Source organism: Tiliqua scincoides, chromosome 3 (genome assembly GCF_035046505.1).
Source record: "Tiliqua scincoides isolate rTilSci1 chromosome 3, rTilSci1.hap2, whole genome shotgun sequence".
NCBI lineage: Eukaryota > Metazoa > Chordata > Lepidosauria > Squamata > Scincidae > Tiliqua > Tiliqua scincoides.
The window spans coordinates 132,870,422-132,893,649 of record NC_089823.1 but is presented as its reverse complement, the minus strand read 5'-3'; the positions used below and the strand labels follow the sequence as shown (position 1 = coordinate 132,893,649).

At 44.4% G+C, this 23,228-nt stretch overlaps 2 protein-coding genes across 2 annotated transcripts in view; one reads left to right on the top strand and one right to left on the bottom strand.

Annotated features, from left to right (window-relative positions):
* The window catches only part of NFKB2 (nuclear factor kappa B subunit 2), a 32,710-nt gene extending 12,815 nt beyond the window's left edge, over window positions 1-19,895 (top strand). Inside the window, exons 9-23 of the mRNA XM_066618982.1 lie at window positions 186-290; window positions 1,298-1,383; window positions 2,279-2,417; window positions 2,509-2,628; window positions 3,938-4,147; window positions 7,369-7,510; window positions 7,838-7,952; window positions 8,609-8,816; window positions 9,784-9,953; window positions 10,884-10,986; window positions 14,745-14,986; window positions 15,368-15,446; window positions 15,701-15,873; window positions 15,957-16,068; window positions 16,157-19,895. Coding sequence (XP_066475079.1) covers window positions 186-290; window positions 1,298-1,383; window positions 2,279-2,417; window positions 2,509-2,628; window positions 3,938-4,147; window positions 7,369-7,510; window positions 7,838-7,952; window positions 8,609-8,816; window positions 9,784-9,953; window positions 10,884-10,986; window positions 14,745-14,986; window positions 15,368-15,446; window positions 15,701-15,873; window positions 15,957-16,068; window positions 16,157-16,284 — 2,132 coding nt within the window. The 3' untranslated portion in view covers window positions 16,285-19,895. The remainder of the gene's footprint in view (window positions 1-185; window positions 291-1,297; window positions 1,384-2,278; window positions 2,418-2,508; window positions 2,629-3,937; window positions 4,148-7,368; window positions 7,511-7,837; window positions 7,953-8,608; window positions 8,817-9,783; window positions 9,954-10,883; window positions 10,987-14,744; window positions 14,987-15,367; window positions 15,447-15,700; window positions 15,874-15,956; window positions 16,069-16,156) is intronic.
* A 270-nt stretch (window positions 19,896-20,165) lies between these two features.
* PSD (pleckstrin and Sec7 domain containing) overlaps window positions 20,166-23,228 on the bottom strand; it is an 86,247-nt gene continuing 83,184 nt past the window's right edge. The window contains exons 14-16 of the mRNA XM_066618981.1: window positions 22,685-22,829; window positions 20,959-21,102; window positions 20,166-20,390 (exon numbers count right to left, since the gene is read on the bottom strand). Coding sequence (XP_066475078.1) covers window positions 20,166-20,390; window positions 20,959-21,102; window positions 22,685-22,829 — 514 coding nt within the window. The remainder of the gene's footprint in view (window positions 20,391-20,958; window positions 21,103-22,684; window positions 22,830-23,228) is intronic.

Here is a 23,228-nt window from a genome sequence, read left to right as displayed (position 1 = left end):
TTTGGCTCACCTGCCTAACTAATCATCATTGGTGGACTTTTGGTAATAAGTGTAGCTTGCAAAACTGAGAGATTACCATGACTTTATTCTCTTTATTTTATGAACAATTATATACATATACAACTGTCTGAACTGTGATGTTTACATCTCATTTACCCAGCGTTGAAATTTTTCTTGTTGTGTAGAATCTCCTGGAGCTTCCAACCTGAAGATCTCCAGGATGGATAAGACAGCTGGTTCAGTGCGAGGTGGGGATGAAGTTTACCTTTTATGTGATAAAGTCCAAAAAGGTATGCACTGCCACAACCCTGCTGCTACTTTTGTATGCTGCACTCTCTTACGTCTGTATATGCTTTTGGGAGTTAACAGCTGAAGTCTTGCTTCTTAGTGCTCATTTTGTCTTAAACTTTGGGAGCTCCATGCCTGGATACAAGAATGTAATTACTTGTGCTGATGTTAGACATTCTTCAGACATCTGGTTGTGTTACAGTAGGAAATGGGATAAATTACTGATTGTTTATAGCTTTTTGCTGTTCTTTTCATGTTGTCTCCCATTGTCTTTGTTTAGAATGTTCAGATGTTTGCATATATTTTGTATTTTCTGTGCCTGGCCCACCTCAGAAGAAGGATGCAGGCAACATGTTTCCCCTTTAAATGAAGCCTGAAAATCTTCAGGCTTGCTTCATTAGCACAAGAAATTGTGAGAAAAGAGTGTGTTTCTCTTTCTTTGTAGTAGCAGAAAAGCCTGAAAGAGGCTTGGAAAGATTTTCAAGACAGTGTATGCAAAAATACCACATTTGTTCAGGACTTTTGAATAATTGTGAAAATCTTGTGCAGCTAAAGGATAGGATACTGCCACAAATACCTCTGCCACTTTTGGAAATTCACTTGAAACCTTATTGAAATTGTCAACATTTAGTTTTTGACTGTGGTTCTATACTGGATACTGAGTCTGAAGGAGGTAGTCTACTTAAACAACCAAAAGTGGCCTAGGTTGCTTCAGACTGTGTTCGACTTCTGGGGGCCAGAGTAATCTGTGCTTCACACCTGTAGCAGGAAATAATGCTTGCAAGGGAAGGGCTTGATTACACAGTGGGTTGATTGAATTGCTTGAACTGAGTAAATACAATCACTACTATATGGTATTGCTGCTGCTGGAGAGAGAGGGGCAGGGAGAGAGAATGGGGTGGGTTGAATCTTGAGAAATAAGGCACTATACTGGTTTGCAAGTCTATGAGATGGGGACAGGGTGGGGTGCTGCCAATATTGATATTCTCATGGTGACTCTCTTCTTCAGATGATATTGAGGTGCGGTTTTATGAAGATGATGAGAATGGCTGGCAGGCCTTTGGTGATTTCTCCCCCACAGATGTGCACAAACAGGTACCAGTTAGGCTATGAGAGCCAGTGTAGAACCGGGTTCAAATCAAAGATGTATTATGTAGTCTTATGGATATCCAGGAGGGCAGGAGGTCTGGTTTAGAGGGTAGAGCCTCCGTTTGCCTGAAGATAATATCCTCAGGTCGCCAGTTTGAGGCCACCGGCACCGTGCGACCTTGAAGCAGCTGACAAGCTGTGCCGAGTTATTCCATCTGCTCTGAGTGTGGGAGGATGGAGACCAGAATGTGAAACCAGATCAGAAAGAAACATCTGAAATGTTGTGGTTCTTGAAAGATTGAACCTTCTTTCAATTGTAAAAATCCCTACGGGGATTTAAATAGCCTGCTTATGTAAACCGCCTTGAATAAAGTTTGAGGAGAAATCTGACGACCAAGAAAGGCGGTATATAAATACCTGTATTATTAATATTATTATTATCCCTCCTTGTAGCGTAGTATTTTGTATTGCATCAGCTTCTGGAGAGGATTACAAAGAGGTAGTTGTCATCTATTTAAAAAAAACAAAACAAGCATCTTAAGATGCATCCCTTATTTTCAGTGACTTTCCCAGAAAATTGAAGGGACTAACTTACACTGCCTTTATAATGTGCAGTTTATATATATATATATGCAATTTATATCTGTTTATGGTTATCAAATGTTTTTAAACACTTCTCCCCTTAAAAATATGACTAAATGTGTAAGTAAAAATCCTTCTAGCAACTTAATTTAAAGTGGGAATTATGATTTACCCTTGTAGTGAGGATGAGTAAGGGAGATTGTAAAGCACATGGCCCATAAATTGTATTGACAAAGAGGAATCAGTAGTCTGAGGAGGGAATTGATGTGGCTGTATGGTGTGACTCTGCCTCCCGTTCACACGCCTTATCTTTTTGCAGTATGCCATTGTATTCCGCACACCGCCCTACCACAAGACCAAGATAGAAAGGCCAGTCACTGTGTTTCTGCAGCTGAAGCGCAAGCGAGGGGGAGACGTGAGCGACTCCAAGCAGTTTACTTACTACCCGGTGGTGGAAGGTACAAGGCACTTTAGGTGATGTGCTGCTTCTGTTGTTCAATAGCATGGCAGGGCCTCTCTCTAATGGCTGTTTTGTACTCTTGGCTGCAGATAAGGAAGAAGTGGAAAGAAAGCGTAAGAAGACATTGCCCCAGTTCCCTCAGCACTTTGGTGGTGGTGCACCCATGGGAGGTGCTGGTGGTGGAGCAAGTGGATTTGGCTCTGGTGGAGGTAAATATTTTCTTTCCTGATGGGGACTTCTCAAAAGTTTGTGGTCTTGGATTCCTTGTTCTTGTCTGGTCCGCTAAATCCATCTAGCTACTTTTTCTACATTCCTAGCTGCTTCTGGATATCCCCTTCTGAGTACTTTATCATAGGAGCAGTTCAGATGGATATTTTCACCCTTTAGCCACCACAGTTGTGAGAGTGGACAAGCACATAAAGAGATTAGTGCGATGGTTATTCCCCAGATGGTTGGATCAGAATTTTTCTGTTAATAGATATCAGAGAATTGATAGGAAAAAAATTGTAAGGAAATAATGCATGTGTTTATATACTATTGAAGCAAGTTTTAGAAAAAGGAAATTGAGGCTGTTACTGATGTATTAAACAAGAGATAAAGCCTATGTCCGTTCTAGGGTTCCAAGAGTGCAGTCCTGTACACACTTACCCAAGAGTAGGTTTCACTGAGCTCAAGGGGCTTACATGCATAGGATTGCATTGTAAGGTGATCTACTTTTTTGCCATTACTCAATAGTAGATCCTCTGGAGTGCATGGGGTCAAGTTGGGGCATCACCACTCTTCCAGGTAGCCAGTCACCTCTGGTACTCTTGGGTGAATGCCATTTGACCCTAATGATTTGATAGTTTTTAAGATGAGGTGCCCAGTCCTGCATATATTTGTTCAGAGTTTTTGTAAGTTCATTGAGGTTTGCTTCTAGAGAAATAATCTGCACTGAAGACCAGATGCAAAGGATTCATTTGTTTTTGCAACATCCCCCTATCCTCATTCTATACCTGTGACATCCAACAGTCTTGTTTACTTGTTGATCTCTTTAAAGATGTTTTTATTATTGGCTTAAACATCTTTAGTGATGTGCTTCTCTCATTGCTTTTGACTTAATGTAATATCAAATTGCATTTGCTTTCATCATTTTGGCAAGACTTCCACTTTCATTTTAAAGGCAATTGTCTTCCCTGTTAAAGCTTCCTTAATTATTTAACCACATGGGCACCCTTGAGGCTTGTTCATGGCTTTTCTGATGTAGCAAAACTAAACATCTGATCTGCAATGGAAAGCATCTTTAAAAAGTAGTTTGGAAAGGATTGGGTACTTCAGTTGTAGAACAACTCTGCCAAGGGGCTGATGGATGAATGCCACTGCAGTAATGCTTTCATGTTCTACAAATAACGCATGAAACATGCTGCTTCTCTGATTAGTAAAGGTTTAGAACCTGCTACCACACAAGGTAACAAGAAGTGTAATTTCTCATCTTAACTTGTGAATGTAATATAGATGTTTGTCTTGTGTCTACTGTAGCTGGAAATCCCTGGCATTCATCAGGCTTTGGTATTTACAACAGCAGCAACATCTACCTGTCTGAAACTAACACTATGGGGAGCTACCAAGGAGGAAGAGGCATACAGATGTCTAGAACTTCCAAGCTAGAAGAGGTTGAGCAAAAGCCCTCGGAAGAGGGGAACCCATGCTTCATGGAGGAAAAGCGTTACTTGGAGCTGCTGCAACATGGTATGACTGAGGAGACTAGTTATTTATGTTTGAGAGGAGTCTTCAGGCTACTCATGTGGTTGAGAGCTGTTTCTTTCACATTGGTGGTGGCATAGCCCTCAGTCCCCACGTGCATGATGTAGTTCTCCCCCCCCCCCACATCCTGTCCAGCAAACACACCATTTTGACTGGTATATAAATACTGCTAATAATAACATAACTATTGTCTCTATTCATATTCATTGTGTGAATTCATCAAAAGATATTATACCCATTTTCAGTTGAAAAGAGGGAAGTAAATTTTGATTAGTTTTCCAAACTTGCTTGTGTTTCTACTTTTGAGTTGTGGGGTCCTGGCTTGAGGGGGACCCTCATATTTGCAAGAGGCAGCGGCGGGGCACTGGAGGTTCTGTCTCCCAGAGCAACGGCCCAGCCACCGGGGCCTCAGCAGAGAGTGTGGGGGGAAGGGGGTTGCGTCACCTGGGCCCTTCTCCCCTAGCTGCTAGGACTTTTTGGCCCCTAGCCAGTCTTTGGGTCATGGGCAGGCTGGGTTCTGCTCCCTCCAGCTGCCTGCCCCAGACTGCTTTCATCCTTGGCCCAGCTGGGCTTTATGCTCATGACCAGCCCCTCCAGGCCCCGCCCCTTTCTCCAAGGGAGGGTTAAAAGGCTGACTGGCCTGTCCCAGCCCCTCCTCTTACTGCTTGTGAGAGCCAAAAGGCTGGAGCCTGGTGTTCCTCCCCCCTCCTCCCTCTCCTGGCTCTCCAGACCAGTACTCCACCTGCTGCTGGCTTTGGAGCCTGTCTCCTCCTTGCCTTGCAAGCCTGTTCCCTCCCGGTTTCCCCCAGGTAAGTTAGGGGGACCCTGACACGAGTCATTAAAAATCTAATAATTAAGTTCCTTCTACATCTCGAATGATCTAATCATCTTTCAAGAAACCAGTTAAGGGGAATTCCCTACCCATAGTGAATTTTTTGGTGTCTCATACTGATAAATGTTAACTTTCCCTCTTTTTAGTAGATCTAAGTGCATGACAATCAAAACATCCATTTCTTCTACTAAATGAATTTCCATCTGCTTAAAAAAAAAGCTTCTCTTTCTCTTGAACAAAACATTTTTGTAAATTTATTTTTTCCTCTGTTCAGAAATGGATCAGATCTGATTGTAGGCAGTTTGTAAAATGCTTTTGCTATAAGCCAATTTCTGAAATTCCGGTAAAATTTACATTGTATCTCCTTTTTGAGTCTAGTTGTTTTGATTCTTGCTTCTAAGTTTGACAACAGCATTGTTTTGTACATGATCTATGCATGCTGTTTGGAAGTTCTGTTTTTCTCTTCATATTTTATTTGATTTGCAGGCTTGTACTATTGCATTTGATTCTGAAGTTTTATTTTAGAAATCTGCTTTGATTAAGTCTTAAGTTTTGATCTTTTAAAAGTACAGTACTTGTACTTTCAACAGTAATGGGTACATGACATTTCCTCTTTGTCCTTTTCTTGCCTTTTCTCCTTTATTTATCTTAGGTCTAATGTTAAATTCATTTTTCTAGAGGGATATATTATGCTCATTAATCAGATTACTTACATTATCAATATGTGGTATAGGTACACGGAGTTCAGTTCTGTGCCTGTGTTTGTTAAAGACACTAAAAGCCATTCATATACATATACTTGTGTATTACTTAGGTTTATATTCTCTCTACGGTTTCCGTACAGAGTCTTCACCTACCTAATGTTTATGCCTAATAAAGGTTGACTTGACTTGACTAAAAGCCATTGCTATATCTTAAATACTAATTATCATTCTTCAGTGCAAACGTAGATATTCTTGTATCTCTAGCATCGTACTTAAAAGTGCTGAAGGTTTGTCCAAACCACCATCTTCTCTCTTCTGGCTCAGCAACCAGTTTTTTCCATTACAGTTCAACTCATGGGAATTTCAAATAGATGTTCTCTGGATCACCTTCTTTCCCCCCCTCTCAGATAGTTTCTCCTGTGCTTTCCCACGTTTATTCTTAAGCATTCATTTTTTCTGACTATGCTTGGGAGAGCTGCTTTGTCTGCTGCCCACTACTCTGAAGGAGAGCCATGAAAGTTCCCCTCCTCCACAGTAGAGCCCCATCTTTGCCAGCTCTCTGCTGGAGCTTGGTCTAACCAACCAAGGAGTGGTAAGTTGTAGGGCATTCACTCCTACTACCTTCTTTCCGCCCTGCACCAACCACATTTAAAAATAGTGTTTCAAAACATACTAGTTACAGATTGATGATTTGGTTTAATTGTCATTTATCTTCAATCAACCAAATTGAAACTGCTCTCTAGATCTGTAAAGAGGGCAAACAGCATGCAGAGAAGCTAGTTGGCAGAAGGCACAGAACTGGTAGCAGAAGGCACAGGGCTCTTGCAGGCCAAGGGGTTTATAGGAAACTGGGGGAGGGGGTTCCCTGTCTCCCTCTGATGGGAGGTGAGGTCGGTGCATATGTGCTGCCTTCCAAGCATTGGGCCTCTGCTTGAGTCAGGAAGCATCCAGGATCCTCAAGCTCAGCTCCATCGTTGCTGGGATGGGGGGAAGGGAGGAGGGTGGAAAGAGGAAAGAGATCCTCTTTGCCTTTCTATTCTCCATGAAATTTGTTTGCGTTGGTATTATATGTACATGAAAAATGGATATGTTGCAACAGTATTAGGTATTGGCAACCTTCAGTCTCGAAAGACTATGGTATCGCGCTCTGAAAGGTGGTTTTGGCACAACGTCTAGTGTGGCTGAAAAGGCCAATCCGGGAGTGACAATCCCTTCCACACCGGGAGCAAGTGTAGTCTGTGTAGTTGCAACAGTAAATAAACACTAATCCCGGCGATTTTTTTTCGTTGTTCTGTTTTGTCTTTCTGTATAAATAAATTTGTAAGATTCTCATGTCTGCTTGGAAACGTAAATGAAGAAAAAAATGCTCTGTAAATAGCTTGGTCTAGCATTTAAGAACGTAGTTGAGAGGGAGGATTTTGCAATGCTCTTCTTTCTTCCAGAAGGCTGGCTTCAGAGTGAGCAAGGTGTTGTGGGTTTTGGCGATAAATGGGTGAATTAAAATCTGATTTAAGATTCCTTAAAACGGGAATTTAGGAATTGGCTTAGTAAGCTCAGAGAATGGAGTTGTATCAAAGAAGTTTGTGCATTGGTGAGATAAAGTGTAAGAGAAGCTGTTTTGCTCTGGCAGTGATTGTGCATTGATGCCTTGCTTTTTCCTTCTCACCTAGCTCAGGATTGCACCACATGGATGCTGATCCTAGCTCGGCGCAGCGCCCAGGCTCTCCTGGACTATGCAGTCACTGCTGATCCACGTATGCTGTTGGCTGTGCAGAGACATTTGGCAGCTTCTCAGGATGAGAATGGAGACACGTGAGTCTGTGGTGGAAAGATGGGCTCCCTGAACAGGTGCTTCCTGAAGGGTGGTGGCATGTGAGGGTATATAGCTGGGCACTTCTCTCTGACCTGCAGGTACTTTTTATCATGGGCAGTAAAGTTTCCTGTGACACTCTGAATTTGTGGAGAGTTATCAGTTTTCTGTAGACACTCCGTTGAGGGCAGGGTCTATAGGATGACACAGGACTGGGACTTCTCTACATGCTGCTGTTTTTCTGGTTTTAAACACTGTTCAAAAATACCCTCCTACTAATTGGGAACAGTATCTCTGTTTCAAGCCCATGGATTTTTTTTCTTCCATAGGCCTTTGCACCTGGCTATTATCCATGAACAGACAGCTGTGATTGGGCAGCTGGTCCAGGTGGCAGTCAGCATCCCTAACCAAAGGATCATCAACATTGCCAACCATTTGCAGCAGGTATAGTAACTGGTGTTCCAGGATATAAGCTGTCATCAAGAAATGACACTTGATCCTAGCTGGAACTCTTTCTTTCCCTTTCCTTTCTACCCAACAGCAAAAAGGCATAACTACAAGCAGAGCAGATTCAAAACAGACACATCAAGCCAATGGCATTTTTTTGCATTGGCTCAGTTTGTTGAACCTGCTCTGCCTGTTTTGATATATCTTTTTTTTTTTTCCCCTGTGGTGCTAATCTTGCACAGGATGTCCATTGACCTTGTTTGAAAAGGACCTTGGTACAAAACTGTCCCATGATGTTGGAAAAACAGTGCCATCATGAGTCAAACAATAAATAGGTTCTTTTTGAAACTCGTAGGTCTAATTTGATGAGCATCTGTTCAGCAGTTTTCTTGTGAGTCCCTATTAAGGGTGACAGTAAGGGCTGGTTCTAGCTTTTCCTAAATCAGGTATCACATCTATTGATTTTGTACATAATACATCAATCTGGTCTTAATTTTGCAAATAGGGAGAACACTGAGTCTCAAATTAGGAAGTGCCTTTTTGTCCCTTGTGGTGGTGGGGGATCATGATAGCCAAGGGAGAGTGCTGGTGTGGTTATGTCCACCTCCCTGATTGTATGACTTATTCGGGTCTCTCTGTCCCGTCCCTCCCAGACACCTTTGCACTTGGCTGTGATCACCCATCAGCCTAGGGTGGCTGGTTTCTTGTTGCAAGCTGGCGCAGACCCCACTCTGCTGGATCGTTATGGTAACTCAGTAGTACACCTGGCATTGCAAATGGGTGATGAGGACATGCTGAAGACCCTCCTCTGTCACCTGGGCTCCCATACCCTCCGCCTTCTTGAGACACCTAATTATCTTGGTGAGTGATGTGGGAATTATAGGGCATGCGCACTCTCTCTCTTTCTCTCTCTCTGGTGGGGAGGTGGGGTGTTGGAATCCTGTAGGGTAAAGCTGCTCTTCTGGAGTGAGTGAACTGCTGACAAAGCAGAAGGGAATGAAAGGGGTTTCCACTGACTTATCCTACTTCATAGGATGTACTCATTTTTGATACTAACACTGAGCAGCTCAAACCCATATCATCTATGGATCTTGTGATTAATTCAATAAAAAACACTTTTTTAAGGGTTTACTGGTTACTGCAATGTCTTTATAGTGAGTGGTTGATTAAAGGAGCTAATTGTTGGCATTGTAATTCAGTGAATGTCGCACTAATGCACATTATGTGTTGTTCCGTGATTCAATTTTTTAAAAGAAGTTATTAATTGTGTTAATGTTATAATGCAACAATCATTTATATTTGCCAGTGCCTTTTGAATTATTCACCTGTTTTGTGCAATTTAACAATGGGACAGCGAAAATGAACTCTCAGTGCTTTTGTGGTAGCTAAAAGACTAATATTAAAACATTGGGCAGATAAGTGCCCCCTCTGCTATACTAATGAGTGATTGAGGACCTTTTAACTTTATCAACATTTGAGCAAATGACTTATGGACGACAATTAAGAATGGACATATTCTTGGATATTTGGAAGCCTTAGATTTATATATTTAATGTATTAATTGTTTTTGAGTACAGTTACAGTAGAGTGTGCTGGAATTTTTCTATATCTTATTTATAGCGTATATTTTTATGTTTTCTTTGCTTTTGTTTTGTGCTTCTGTTACTTTGTTTCAATGTATATTTTTCTTCTCTCTCCACAAAATAAGTTTTGTAGTGCTTGGGCTTTGAAGCCTTCATTTGGATGTAGGGGAGGCATTCTGTTTCTAGAGGGGACTTTGACCATTCCCAAAAAAGGAGAGAACCATTGCTAGTCTTTGTTGCTTCAGGTCTCTTCCCTGTGCACCTTGCTGTGAAGTACAAGCGCCCAGCCTGCCTTGAGCTGCTGGTCGAGAAAGGAGCAAATGTAAATGCTGCTGAGCGGCAGAGTGGCCGGACACCTTTGCATCTTGCTGTGGAGATGGACAACCTTAACCTGGCTACATGCTTATTGATGAAGGTGCGTAGGATTGAAGAATAGGGGTATTGTTGAATCGAGGGCGTTTTGGTTCTGCGTCCTAATATCATAATTGGACAAACCCTGGGAGTTTACTGTGCCAGTCCATAAGCTGCTGAGCCAGCAATGTCATGGGAATAACTCAAGTTGGAGATTCTTCCTGCTTCTGTTGTATGTGCTGGGTTGAGTATTCTGTAGAGGGAATGATCCTTTGGGGGTGGAACTGAGAGGAAAGGCAAGTCCAATCTCTCTCTGCTCTGTGTGCATAGTTTACTAATCTTAAATCTAAAAGGTTTGGTGCCTCAAAATCCCTGTTTTCCTCTTGTTATAGTAGAGCCAAATACTTTGGGTTGTTCTGCCTCCAGTAGGTGGTAGAGGAGTTCCCAGCCATCTTGGGTCTTGCTTTCAGTATTCCTCTGAAGCACTTATTGCAGGAGGGGTGTGTGGGTACAACATTCAACAGCTGCTACCTGGGCATGTAGAAAGGGCCTCACCAGCAGAGTTTGCACAGGATTGTGTGCGCCTCGGGTAGGGCTTCCTGATGCCTTGTTCATGTCATCTATTATGTTGCACTGCTAACACTTCTAGGGTTGGGAACTAGCAGGCGAGCACAGCATTGAATATAGATCATAAATCCTAGTTCAGCAATGTCATTGCAGTTGAACAAATGAATGTATGAAGTTGCCTTATACTGAGTCAGATGAGTGGTCCAGTGCGTATTTTGCCTGGCAGTAATTCTCTGCAAGCTCGGCACAGAGAGATCTTTCCTGGTCCTGCTGCCACAATCCTGGAGATTGTTGGGATTGAACTTGGGGTGTTGTATAAATAAAGCTGTGGAGTTGCAGGTTTCTGGTCAATCTACACATTCGGAAAGGGGTGACTTCTTTCTGAGCACATTGTTTATCTTTCATTTTCTGACTTTTCTCTATCAAGCTGAGAGCTGATGTGAATGCCCAGACGTCTGCTGGAAATACACCGCTTCACTTGGCAGCAGGAATGGGCTCCCCAATTCTTACCAAGTTGCTCATCAAAGCAGGTAATGCAACTCCTCAGCATCTCCTGGGTGATGAGGCTCATATGTTTAAGACAGAGGTTCCCAAACTGGGATGGCGCAACACCCCAGCCTAGGGAGCCCTATATCTGCCCCCTTAAGGGGCAGGGGGATCTTGAAGGCAGCAACACAATCACTAGGATTGTGCTGCAGCCAAGAACAAAGGGTTTTTCAGACTTGCCAGGGGTAGCAATGGCCTTCTGGGGGTGCAGGGAGTCCGTGGACACCTCTGCAGGGATTCCCAAGCCTCTCAATATCTAAAAATAGTGATCACGACCACTTCCAGTTTGCAGTTGCAAAACCGGAAGTAATATGATTGCTATTTTTAGAAAGTGAGAGGCTTGGGGAGCCTTGCAGAGGCATCTGTGGGCTCCCTGCACCCCCCGGAAGGGCATTCTTGCCCCTGGTAAGTCCTAACCCCCCCCTTTGTCCCTGGCAGCAGTGTGATCCTAGTGATCACAGTGCACCTCCCCTGCAACAACTTAGAGCAGTTCCCAAACTCCCAGAGAGTTTGGGAACTGCTGGTTTAGGAGATCATATGTTATGTTCTGAAGACATGTGGAAAGGGTGGGGTGGGAAAGATTCCTTCTACATGTTTCAGAGACAGATCTCTGCAAATGACCTCATTCTTGGTTCTGTTTGGTAGAGAAATTTTCCCCCAGTTTCAGGACATAATACAGCTGAATAAATTGCTGCTTTACTAAAGCAGTAAATTTATAAGCATGTGAGTTGAGGCATATCCATGGATTCAACAATCTGCAGTTCTCCGCCTCCCCCACCCCCATTGCCCATTTATTCTGGCACCAAGCACTCATGTCTCTTCCTTGAAAGCTTGTTAGAGGTTTTAAAGGAACTCTAGAGGTGGAGTGGGAGAAGCAGTCAGCTGGAACACTAGAGAAGGGAGATGGCTAGAATGGTTACAGGAAGCAGGAAGCTTCCTGTTAGTGTTCACTTAGGGAGGACCTTCTACTAAATGTTTTTTGAAGACTCTTTAACAAAGAAGCAGGAATCAGATTGGCCTTGGAATTAGCATATGCTCTACCTAAATAAACCTAGTCTCATTACAATAGCCATCACTGGTGTGGGCAGAATAATGCCTAAGCTTTACTTTGACCTTTATGGCAGATACTTGACTAAATTTATGTAAACTGTAACGTAACCTGTGTTGCATGTTTCAGGATCCTTTAGACCAGGGGTGTCCAAAGTTTTTGGCAGGAGGGCCACATCATCTCTGGGATGCTGTGTCGGGGGCCGGGGAAAAAAGAATTAATTTACATTTAAAATTTGAATAAGTTTACATAAATGAATATAGTAAAGATGCTTATATGATTGAATGAAGGTCTTGCAATAGCTGAAGGCCGGCCTTTCCTTTGCTTCCGCTACTGCATCACAGACATGAAACAACAAGCAGAGTAGGGAGCCCTCAACCCACAGCTCACACGAAAGGTCAAACAGTTGCCCTCACGCTGAGAGCAGTTGCGTTGGACCAGTATGGGCTCCAACAAATCTCTGGAGGGCCAGAGGCTCATTGGAGACTGGGGTGTCTCTGAGGGCTGCATTGAGAGGCCTCGAGGGCCGCAAATGGCCCCAGGGCCAAGGTTTGGGCACCCCTGCTTTAGACCAAGGCATTTGAAACCTTGACAGACTTTTGTGACATTGAATAAGACAAGCTCAGTTCTTTAGTCTATTCCTCAGCTTTTGGTACTGTAGCAGTAGGAACTAGGTGCCACTAGAGTGTAATCTACCATGGGAAACCTTACAACTTCAGTAAATTCCTGAGATAATTGAAAATATAGCTGTTTAGGCTTTAGACAGAAGATTAGAGAGAGCCTAAAAAGTCAAGGGGTATCTGTGCATTACACAGTTTACCCTACTTTGCTTCTAAAGGAGATCCTGCAAGTTAGCAGAAGCAAGTTCTGGAACCCATTAGTTTCCTCATCTGATGATGATGCTCACTCCCTCTTTGGGGGGGAGGGGGCTTGAAACAAGGAACATCTTGCTGTTGCTATTATAAGTTTGTATCAAAACAGGGCGACTTGGGTAGAATGGGTGAGATGTGAGGGAGGTTTCACTGCCTGTTCCTCCAGATAGTCTGGTGAATGATCCTGCTCCTTAAGTTTGGCCACCCCTGGTCAATCAGATCAAGGTCTGCCAACACCTCAGTCTGCATCTCATTTATGCACCGCAGTGCTGTGGCTGGTTACCATTGCCCCCAAATGGCTACTCTGGCAGGTAGAGTTTTGAGCCCATGAGAAGGTTCTTGAGAAAAAGTAGCAGTGCTAGCAGCCAAAAGGAGGATGCTTCCAGTTTGGGATGTCACTTCGCTAGAAAGCCTTGTCCCCTGTATGACATTTCTTGTACTGTTCATCGGGATTTGGCTTTGGGCTCTTCCTTGATCACTCACCATTATTGTTGGAACCGTGGTCAGTTTCATTTCCTCTGCTATTATGTTTAAATTCAGTGGGTCACTGCATCCATTCTGGGAAAAAAGGGAGTGCACTGCAAAAACATACCTTGGGTCCCAAGGGATGGAGGCAGCAGGGTAATGACCTACACTCTGCATGTGATAGGTGGCACCTGGTAAAGGGAGAGCAGACCACTCCCTGTTGGCAGCCCTTGATCTGTATAGACCAGGGGTGGCCGAACTTGCTTAATGTAAGAGCCACATAGGCTAAATTCAGACACTTGGGAGCTGCAAGAGAGATGTTTGAGAGCCATATTGCTTAAGAAGCATTAACATTCTTAAATATAATTTACTTACCGTGAATACTAAACTTAGAAAAGTTTTCATTTGTTCGACTCTCAGTTTATACCTGGTAAATTATTATAAACCTTGACTATTTTTTTACCTTTTATATTGATGATGCCAAAATGAGTCCAGAAAACATATTTCAGAGAACTGCACGTAATATGTTGGAGAGCCACATTTGGCTCACGAGCCGCAATTGGTCCACCCCTAGTATAGACAAACACTCTCCCTCCTCTCTGCTGCCGACCCACCCATCTCTGCCCCTGTGGGAGGCTGCATTGGGGCTATGGTTGGATGGTGCACAGAGGGGGTGGAGAATGATGTGTTCTGCTGGAGCTAATTTGCTCTGGGATATCAAGTCTGGTTTTAGGGGAACAAGGTTAAGGGGGTGCTTATCTTTTGGGGAATAGACTAGACTGGTGACATAGGCTTTCTTTTCCAGGATCAGGAAAAACTGTTGGGTGGTAGCATGATAGGAAAAGTTCATAAAATTGGAGTTCTGTGAAAACCCCACTGCCGTAAGGCAGGCAAGACTAGAACTAAGCAAGGCATTTCTCATTAAAAGGAACCAAGGACAAAATAACTTGTATAGCCCTTTCTCTGAAGCAAGTGAAATTAGTAATCAATTCCTAGATAATCTCCATTTTGGGGAAAGAACAAAAGGTTTTATTTAAAGATGTTTAGATAAGAGAAATGATGCTGGTTGAACTGAAGAAGTAAGCTCTTGGAACCATAAACGAAGATGAAACAGTCAGAGTAATTTAATACTTCAGAGAGGGTGGGCAGTGCAGTGCTGGCAACAAACTATTCTGATGAAGCGTTTGAACTCTGTGGGCACAAAGCAAAGATCAGCCTTGTACCTGATTCTCTTTGGCTCTGGCTTCTGCTTTCCAGTGGCAGGAGTGTGTGGTATTCAGAGCTGCTTGCTAAAATGCGCACAGGTTTGTCCCATTGGAAGCAGTGCTGTTGTTGAGCTCTGTATCTTCCTCCCCAGGGGCAGATATTCTCTGTGAGAATGATGAACCTGTCTCAGCCCCCTCATCCAACTCCGGCAGTGACATTGAGGTAGAGCAGGAAGAGGAGGACTATGTCATGGAGCTGGAAGAAGCATGCTCAAACACATTGGCTGACCAAGATGCGGATTGCGTGGCTGAGCTGGAGAACAAGCAGCCCAGTACATATGGGACAAAGAGGGGCCGCGGACACACCCCATTGAATTTGGCTTCTAGCTCAAAAGTAGGTAACGTTTTGTGAGCAGAAATCAGCTGGCATCTTGTACCAGTGGCATGTTTTTGGTCCTGTATCAGTGGAGATTTTCCTTATTCACTGCTTTATGTAATTCCCTCTTGTTTATAATGTCTGTCTGAGACATGCTAAGACCTTATGGACTATAGTGTGTCCTGCACCCAAGGAAGCTCTGATCATTGCCAGCCTAATAGGAGCTTCCAGTAGCTCCACATACTGTGGAATAGTCCTATGTGGAGTTGTAGTCTTTTCTCCCTGCTCCACCCCCAATGCATTATAAAAAGGATTTTTTTAAGCAAATGGCCTTCCTCCCTCCTCCCAAGGGAACAACACAAGGACTGTTCAAGATCATCAAGGCTTCTTTCTCTCTAGGTGCGGGAGATACTGCTGCATGCCCCACTGCACGGCTCTGAAAGGGAGCAGTCGATCACTGCTGCTTCTCCCAGGCAAGGTGGGTGGACTTTTCTGTTCTGCTGAAGTTCCAGCAGGAATGGGTTCCTGCTTCATGATTTCCAAAGTGGAGTATGTGCGTGCATTAAACTTTGCCTCTGATGATGGAGATGGCAGGATGCAACAATGAATATTTTCTGTCCTGCCCCAAAGTAGGATTTGATTTGAGGGATGGGGCAGAGATGTACATTTTTCTTTTGAATTGCATTGAGATGGTGTTTCATGTCCCCATCTCTTGTGCTCTCTTTATATCAGGAACCATCCTCTCTCTGAATAGTGACACCCTCCAAAGTCTGGAACAGCTCCTGAACAGGGATTGTCAAGGGGCAGATTGGGCAGAACTGGCCAAGAGATTGGGTCTCAGCAGCCTAATGGAGACCTACAAAGGCACACCTTCCCCTAGCAGGGGACTCTTACTCAGCTATGAGGTCAGTGCATTCTCTCTTCTCTCGTGGCTGTAATAACCCCCATTCCCAGGATGTGACTCTGATCCATCTGACTCTCCCCATAGCTTGCTGGTGGTAGCCTGAAGGGCCTGCTGGATGCACTTGACTCCATGGGACTCACAGAGGGAGTGAGGCTACTGCAGAGGCCAGACACTTTTGTCAAACTACAGAGTGCAGGTAAAATTATGGAATAGGACGGAAGCTTTGAATGGAGAGGGAAGGTCTGGGACCTCATGTTACTGATGACATTCTTTTGCTTTTGTAGAACTTAAGGAAGACAGTGCTTATGGGAGCGAATCGGTGGAGGAGAAGCTAGCATCCCTACCTGAGAAACAGCAGCCAGCGGAGCAACCTTCTCTCTTCCCTCACAGTCAGCAGGAACAAGTGCACTGATGCTAAAGGAGTAAAAATCTTGACTGACTATAGGGGGAGATGATTCAAGCACATGCATCTTGAATCCAGAGCTCCAGCATCAGATGCTCCAGCATGCAGAGTCAGACCTGGCTCTCATTTTAATGGTTGCTCTGTGAAAGGTGGGACTGTTGCTGTTCAGACTGCCCTGTTGCCTTCAGCAGTCTTAGCTCAAACCGTAGGAGCAGCACTAACCCAAGCCTAATGAGGACCTAGAATCTTATTTCCTTTTGAGTTGTTGGAAGAAAAACCTTGGCCAAGTCCTACAAATCCTTCCTGTTGATGCCTTTGCAAGTCCTCTTGATTTGAGTGCCTTCTTGGGAACTGATGGCTCACTCCCTGCCTTGTGGAAATGAATTTATTTTTTTCACTTGGGACTTTGCAATTTGGGGGCAGAATCCCCAAGAGGTCCGAAAAGAATTGTGCGAGAAATAGTTTTTGGGGCTTCTTTTTGTTCAGTCGTCTAAAGGAGAACCATCAGTCTGGCTTTCAAAGCATTTTGAGCAGGCCTGCTGCTCAGAGTTGCCATGGCCAGTTTGGATTTGACATGCAGTCTTATTCAGGTCTGGTAGAACATCTTGGGCTTAAACACAGATTTAGCAGTTGTGTATCAGTAGAAGGCCAGGGAGAGGGCCAGTAGACCCAGTACTCTGCAATGCCAAAAAAGTACTTTTCAGGTTGGTATGTTGTGGGGTTAAGGAACACACCTCACCTTGAGTGCTTACATTCCCTAATCAGAAGTGTCTTGTCACAAAATGAAGAACTTCTTGTTCCCATAGAAAATTCAGTGGTTATAAATTCCTCAGTGCAGAATAAAGTAATGGCCCTTGCTTACAGTTCTTAAATCAGTTGAGTAAATCAGTTTAAATTGGTTGAGTAGCTAAAGCTTTTAGTTAATCTTTTCAGTTCTGGATCTATGCTGGTGTATTTTTAGGGTCTTCCAAGCTAAAGGCTCAGTCCCTTGTTCATAAAATAACAGTTGGAATAAATTATGCAAATTTTTACGCATCTGTGTTGCTTAATATATGAATTGCCACCAGGTCAGATGGCTGATCCATTATTGTTAACACTTACTGACAGCAGTTGTCCTGGTTTAGATCAGGGTCTTTCCCAGCCTTCCCTGGAGATCAAACTTCAGACCTCATGTTGGCAAAGTTCCGCTATTGGGCTGTGGCTCACATACTATACTGCACAATATAGTATTTGTTTAGCTCATGACTGTTTTGACTATGGAAAGGAATGACATTTATACAGCATTTTCTGAGTGCTTCACATGTTCTTGTGATCCCTACATCAACATGGTAAGGTATGTCAGTGGCTTATTGAGTTTGACAGGTGAAATGTGTACTTATTGGCAGAGTAGCCACACCAACTCTCTGACATGGAGAATTAGAATTTGTCCCTCTAAAGTACTCAAAGGGCAAAAGCATAGCGCAATGACGCAAATTCTAGATTTCTAAGTTTTATAGTTAGGAAGACTTCTGTTGTCTGGAGAACAATGTAGGTGTACGTTGATGGATATACCACAAGTGGTGGTTCTGTTGGAAAACCTCGTATGTCCTTGATGAAAGATAGCAAAATGCAGGTTCCTCTCTTAACCTGATCCCATACCCTAGCAAACCCTATCTTTCTCCTCTGTAAGTTTCCCTGGCAATGGCTATACTGCCATCAGTATAAAGAGAGGGAGTAAAGAGGAAGGTTTCCATACAAGGAAACATGGCTGGTTTTAGAGGTGTGGGGTGACAAGCTTGATGTATCTGAAGATGATATGCACCTGTTGTGCAAGGAGGGGAAATGGTATGAATGGTGTGTTGCTATCCCTTATCCTGCATTAAACTTATTTGAGGAATAGCAATCATAGGCCAGCTGAGAATGTGTCAAATACATTGAAAAGTATGGATTTGTCTCTGGATTTGTTTTCCAAAGCAGAGTGATAGCTAGAGTGCTGGATAGTACAGGCCAGCTAATACAACTGACTTGATGGTGGTCTTCTTGCTCCTTGCTAAGACCACCTTGGACCTAGTTTCAAACAAAACATGATCTTACACATAAATGTACTGTAGTACTTTTACTTGTTCTGCTATCTGTACCATCTCAATACAGCCTCTGTGTGAGTTGGAAAGTGTTGTGCATGCTTCTAAGCTCCATTTCTTAAGAGTGGCAAAACCTGTGTTCAGTGTCTCTATGAACGGCAGCGTGTTGCAACCCTGTGGCTACATTTGAAGCAGATGGGGGCAGTAGTGTAGTTGAGCCAGGCTCTGACACCAGTAGAAACTGCTTCTAGTCCCTGGTTTGCCACTCAAGGCCAGGGGAGGTTTTGAGGGATCCAGGCCACTGTAGGTGTTTGGGTAGGTTTTACTTTGGTAACTGAAGACACAAACTGTACAGAGCTCTTAAGAGTTAGTTTTTTTCTTTTTTGCTGTTGACCCAAGAGCAGAATAAAAAATTGACACATTCAGAGAGTCAGTGCTGGAAGCAGCCAGCCCCTTGCACTGGGCAGTGGGGTTCTCCTCCCACCCACTATCCTGACCTCAGGCCTTTTCATGTGTTTGTGGATTCTCCGTTTCCTTAGGTCTATACCCTTACCTCGGTAGATCAGTGGGGCTTGCTTCTATACTAGTCTTTCACGGCATATGTGCTGTAAGCAAGTACTGGAGCCACTGCCTTAGAGCCCTTTTGATGTGACAAGTTAAGGAACAGACTATCTGTACAGGGCTGTGGTGGCACCTGCTGTTCAAGTAAAGGAAGCAGCAGCTTTGGGAATGGAAATGCTCCTGGCAGTTTTGGAATCCTTCCTCCTTTAGACATGCTCCAATCAGACTTGGTCTGGAAAATATTCTCACTTCATTCCCCTTCTGACTGTATATTCAGAAAACACTACACCAGCCTCTTTGTTCTGGTCTTTGCACTTCATGAGCACTGCAGGTAGACTGGGGTCTGCCTGGCTCCAAAAAAAAGGCCAGCATGCTGACTAGACCCCACAATCCCCAGAGGGAGAGGGAAGAGGGATTTATACAGGGTGTGCTTATGGGGCACCCTCGTATGGCTTTTTTAGGTTGCCACCTGGCAGGCATCCACTGTTTTACCCTGTTTGTGCTGGTCTGTTGCTGTGAAACTAAATTCCCAAACCCTGGTCAGGTCTATGAATACTGAGCCAGTACCAGGGTGAGTCAAGGTTCAGCTCATGCTAGTGGAAACTGAATTGACCCAGTCCAGGACAGCTGCTGGTGGTGAAGAACTTGGGCATCTGTGGAGGACTTGCTCTTGTAGGCAGCCCAGGTGAGAACTGTGGCTGTAGGAGGGCAAAGATCCCCCACCCTCCCAACTCTAGGCAAAACTGTCCACCAACTATATAGCAACTGTTCATCTGTTGTAGTGTCCCCAAAGCATCAGAAATAACATTCCCTACTTCAGTGTGGTTCAGCTTTGTCAAGTGCTAAAAAACTGTAAAATACTACGTCACAAAAGTGTAAAACTGGCAGGGAAGAGGGGTGTAGTGTGGAGGCAGCCAAGATTTAGCCCCCCCCCTTTTTTTGCAAGAAATTGAAAATGTTCTTCCTCCTGTGGAACTTCTGTGTGCTGTGTGATTTGGAATAAAGCCCTGTTGCTTTGTTACCCATGGGTTCTTGGTTGCTTCACCTGCACGGGAGCCAAAGTTCCATGAGACTGGGAAGGCTGCACACGGTGGGACTGTGGTCAGGATAGAATATCAGCCCTCCTGTTGGCTGGTGACATTGGCAGAGAATCTGGTCCATGACAAGATACCCTCTGACCTCTTATGGTGCAGCTTCTGGCCATGGAGAATGAAATCATGCAGGTTATTAGTACAGGCATGCCACTCTCCTGGCAGGCACCTGTCCTTTCTAGGATTTCTGCAGGTTGCTGATGGCTTGTCGACTGTTGGGTTTGATCCTGGGAGCTGTGGTAGCTGGTTCCTGGTTCAGGGAAGGGCTGGACTGAAACTTCTTGAGGCTGTCCTCAGTACTGGGTGCTGTGTCAAACAGTGTGGCCTCCAGAGCTGCCAAGTCTTCAGAGCCCGTCTTCAGCTTGGCACGCATTAATGTAGCATAAATGCCATAGCGTGATTTCTGCACAAAACCAGTAGAAAGCAGATTGGTCTTTAAGGCCTCTTTCCAACAAGGTTTCAGCAAAATAAGACATCACTGTGACCTGACGCATGCAGAGAAGCTGTGAAAGGGAGAGGGGGGCAAGCACCAATACAGGAGGAGAAGTTCTGGAAGGACCACTTGACAGTAAATAGAAAATAAGCTGGTAAATGAGACAATGATGCAGCTACATGTAGAAAGCTATACATGATTCATGCATCACAAAAAGATATAGGAAATGTAAAACAAAACGATCAAGGAGTCAGAGCACTTTTCTACTAGAAAAGCAAAAATGTTTGGGGCTGTTAATTTTGGGGGGATTACTAGGTGAGCGAGGGAAAAATGAATGCTCGCGGGTAAACGCAGACATAGTTGTAGGCCTCCTATGAATAGGTGATCCTGCCTTCTAAAGACACTGTCTGAAAATTCAGAAATGATAATTTTTCACACACGATTGGTCTATAGAGAATGGAGTGGGGTGGTTTACATGGTAGGGTGGTGGTTACTGGCTCAGATTATTGATGCTAATAGGTCTGTTGGGATGTCTCACCTCAAACACCAGATACTCTTCCTTCTGCTTCAGTTCCTCATACTCCTTACCCTTCACCTTCTTCTCAGGCAGGGAGGCCCGGTGCTCCAGCAGCTCTGCTGCCATGGCTTTGAATTTGGTCTCGTGGCTCTTCATTTGTTCCTCCTGGGGAAGAGGAAGAAGGGAAATCCACTGCTCAGCTTTCTCTAGAAATACGCATTCTTCCCCCATATCAGCCCCAATCTGGATTATGTTTTGTCCAAGAGCCCTAACTTGTGATGATTTTTCCTCCCCTTTTAGGGAGGGTAGAAGGCTGCTGAGACAGTATGGAGAAGTAGGCGGCACAGGAATACCAAGTGTGTCCAAGTTCTTCCTCAAGACCTTATGTTCTCTTCTTTGTCATCCTGAATGTGCACTTTGCACAGGTATGCTGACAAGGTCTTGGGAACCCCAGTCCTAACTTGCAGTGGAACAGGCAGGCCAGTGGGCCTGTACTGTATTCAGTACAAGTTTCAGGCAGTCAGAGATTCAGCCAGGGGCAAGAGGACACTTTTCCCCTTACCCCCAGGAGAGCCTCTGCAGTCTCAATGGGGCTACTCAGATCTATGCCACCTCAAATCTGGCGCAAATCTGAGCAGCCTGGGAACGGGGTTAGTATCCAGCATAACTGCTGGATCCTGGCCCTGCTCTCCACCCACTGCTTGCCCTCCCCCTGCGGCAGCAGTAAAGAAGGCCAATTCTATGCTTGGGATCATTAGAAAAGGTATTGAGAACAAAACAGCTAATATTATAATGCCGTTGTACAAATCGATGGCAAGGCCACACCTAGAGTATTGTGTCCAGTTCTGGTTGCTGCATCTCAAAAAGGATATAGTGGAAATGGAAAAGGTGCAAAAGAGGGTGACTAAGATGATTGCTGGGCTGGGGCACCTTCCTTATGAGGAAAGGCTACGGCGTTTGGGCCTCTTCAGCCTAGAAAAGAGACGCCTGAGGGGGAACATGATTGAGACATACAAAATTATGCAGGGGATGGACAGAGTGGATAGAGAGATGCTCTTTACACTCTCACATAACACCAGAACCAGGGGACATCCAGTAAAATTGAGTGTTGGGAGGTTTAGGACAGACAAAAGAAAATATTTCTTTACTCAGCATGTGGTCAGTCTGTTGAACTCCTTGCTGCAGGATGTGGTGACGGCATCTGGCCTGGATGCCTTTAAAAGGGGATTGGACAAGTTTCTGGAGGAAAAATCCATTATGGGTTTCAAGCCATGATGTGTATGTGCAACTTCCTGATTTTAGAAATGGGTTATGTCAGAATGCCAGATGCAAGGGAGGGCACCAGGATGAGGTCTCTTGTTATCTGGTGTGCTTCCCGAGGCATTTGGTGGGCTGCTGTGAGATACAGAAAGCTGGACTAGATGGGCCTATGGCCTGATCCAGTGGGGCTGCTCTTATGTTCTTATGAAATACCTCCTACGTGCCTCCTCCCCGGGTCCCTAAGCTGGCTGAGCTCGGCTGCCGCAAACTCACTGTCTCTGGAGATTGTTACTTTTGTGACATTCCCGGGCCGGCACAAGGGGCTTGCGTTGGTCCAGGGGACACTTTGGATTGTGCCCTTATTTTCCCTAACCTGGGGCAGTTCCTTTTATAGAAGTTCCATCAGCTCTCTGCTCCTCCTTCTTCAACAGGAGTCCAACTGCTAACATTACTGCTTTTCTCTCCAGTATCTCATAATATCACTTACCTGAGACAGCCGTGTGGTGGAGCTGGGCAGTAGGGGGCGGCTGAATTTCTTCTGGGACCCAATTGCAGCTGGAAATGGGGGAGCAGAGAACATGGCTGCCACTACATTAATACGAGTTATCCAGGAGTGCATTTGCTCTGTGTTTCTGTGGAAAGACAAGAGTAGAAAGCTGTTGTACTCCTTCTGCACTTGTTAGCAAAAGATCCTACTCTGATCCAGGTGCTGCATTGACACACATGCCCTAGAAAAAAATGAACTAAATGTGGATGGACCAATAGTCCAAAACAAAAGTATTCTTTTTAAGAGGCAAAGGCATAGGTAAGATAACTGGTAAGTCCTGCCCTATTCTCCCCACCCCCCATGTGATATGATTATAGAGAAACAGCAAATTTGATAAGGGGACTATAGGTGGCTAGATGCTGATAGAAACTAACTGAATGTTGTGGCATAAGTCAGAGGAGAGCAGAGTGGCTGGCAGCTGCTCCGCACTGCTTGGGGAATGGGGTTGGGATCTGGCATAACAGCTGGGTTCCAGCCCCACCTC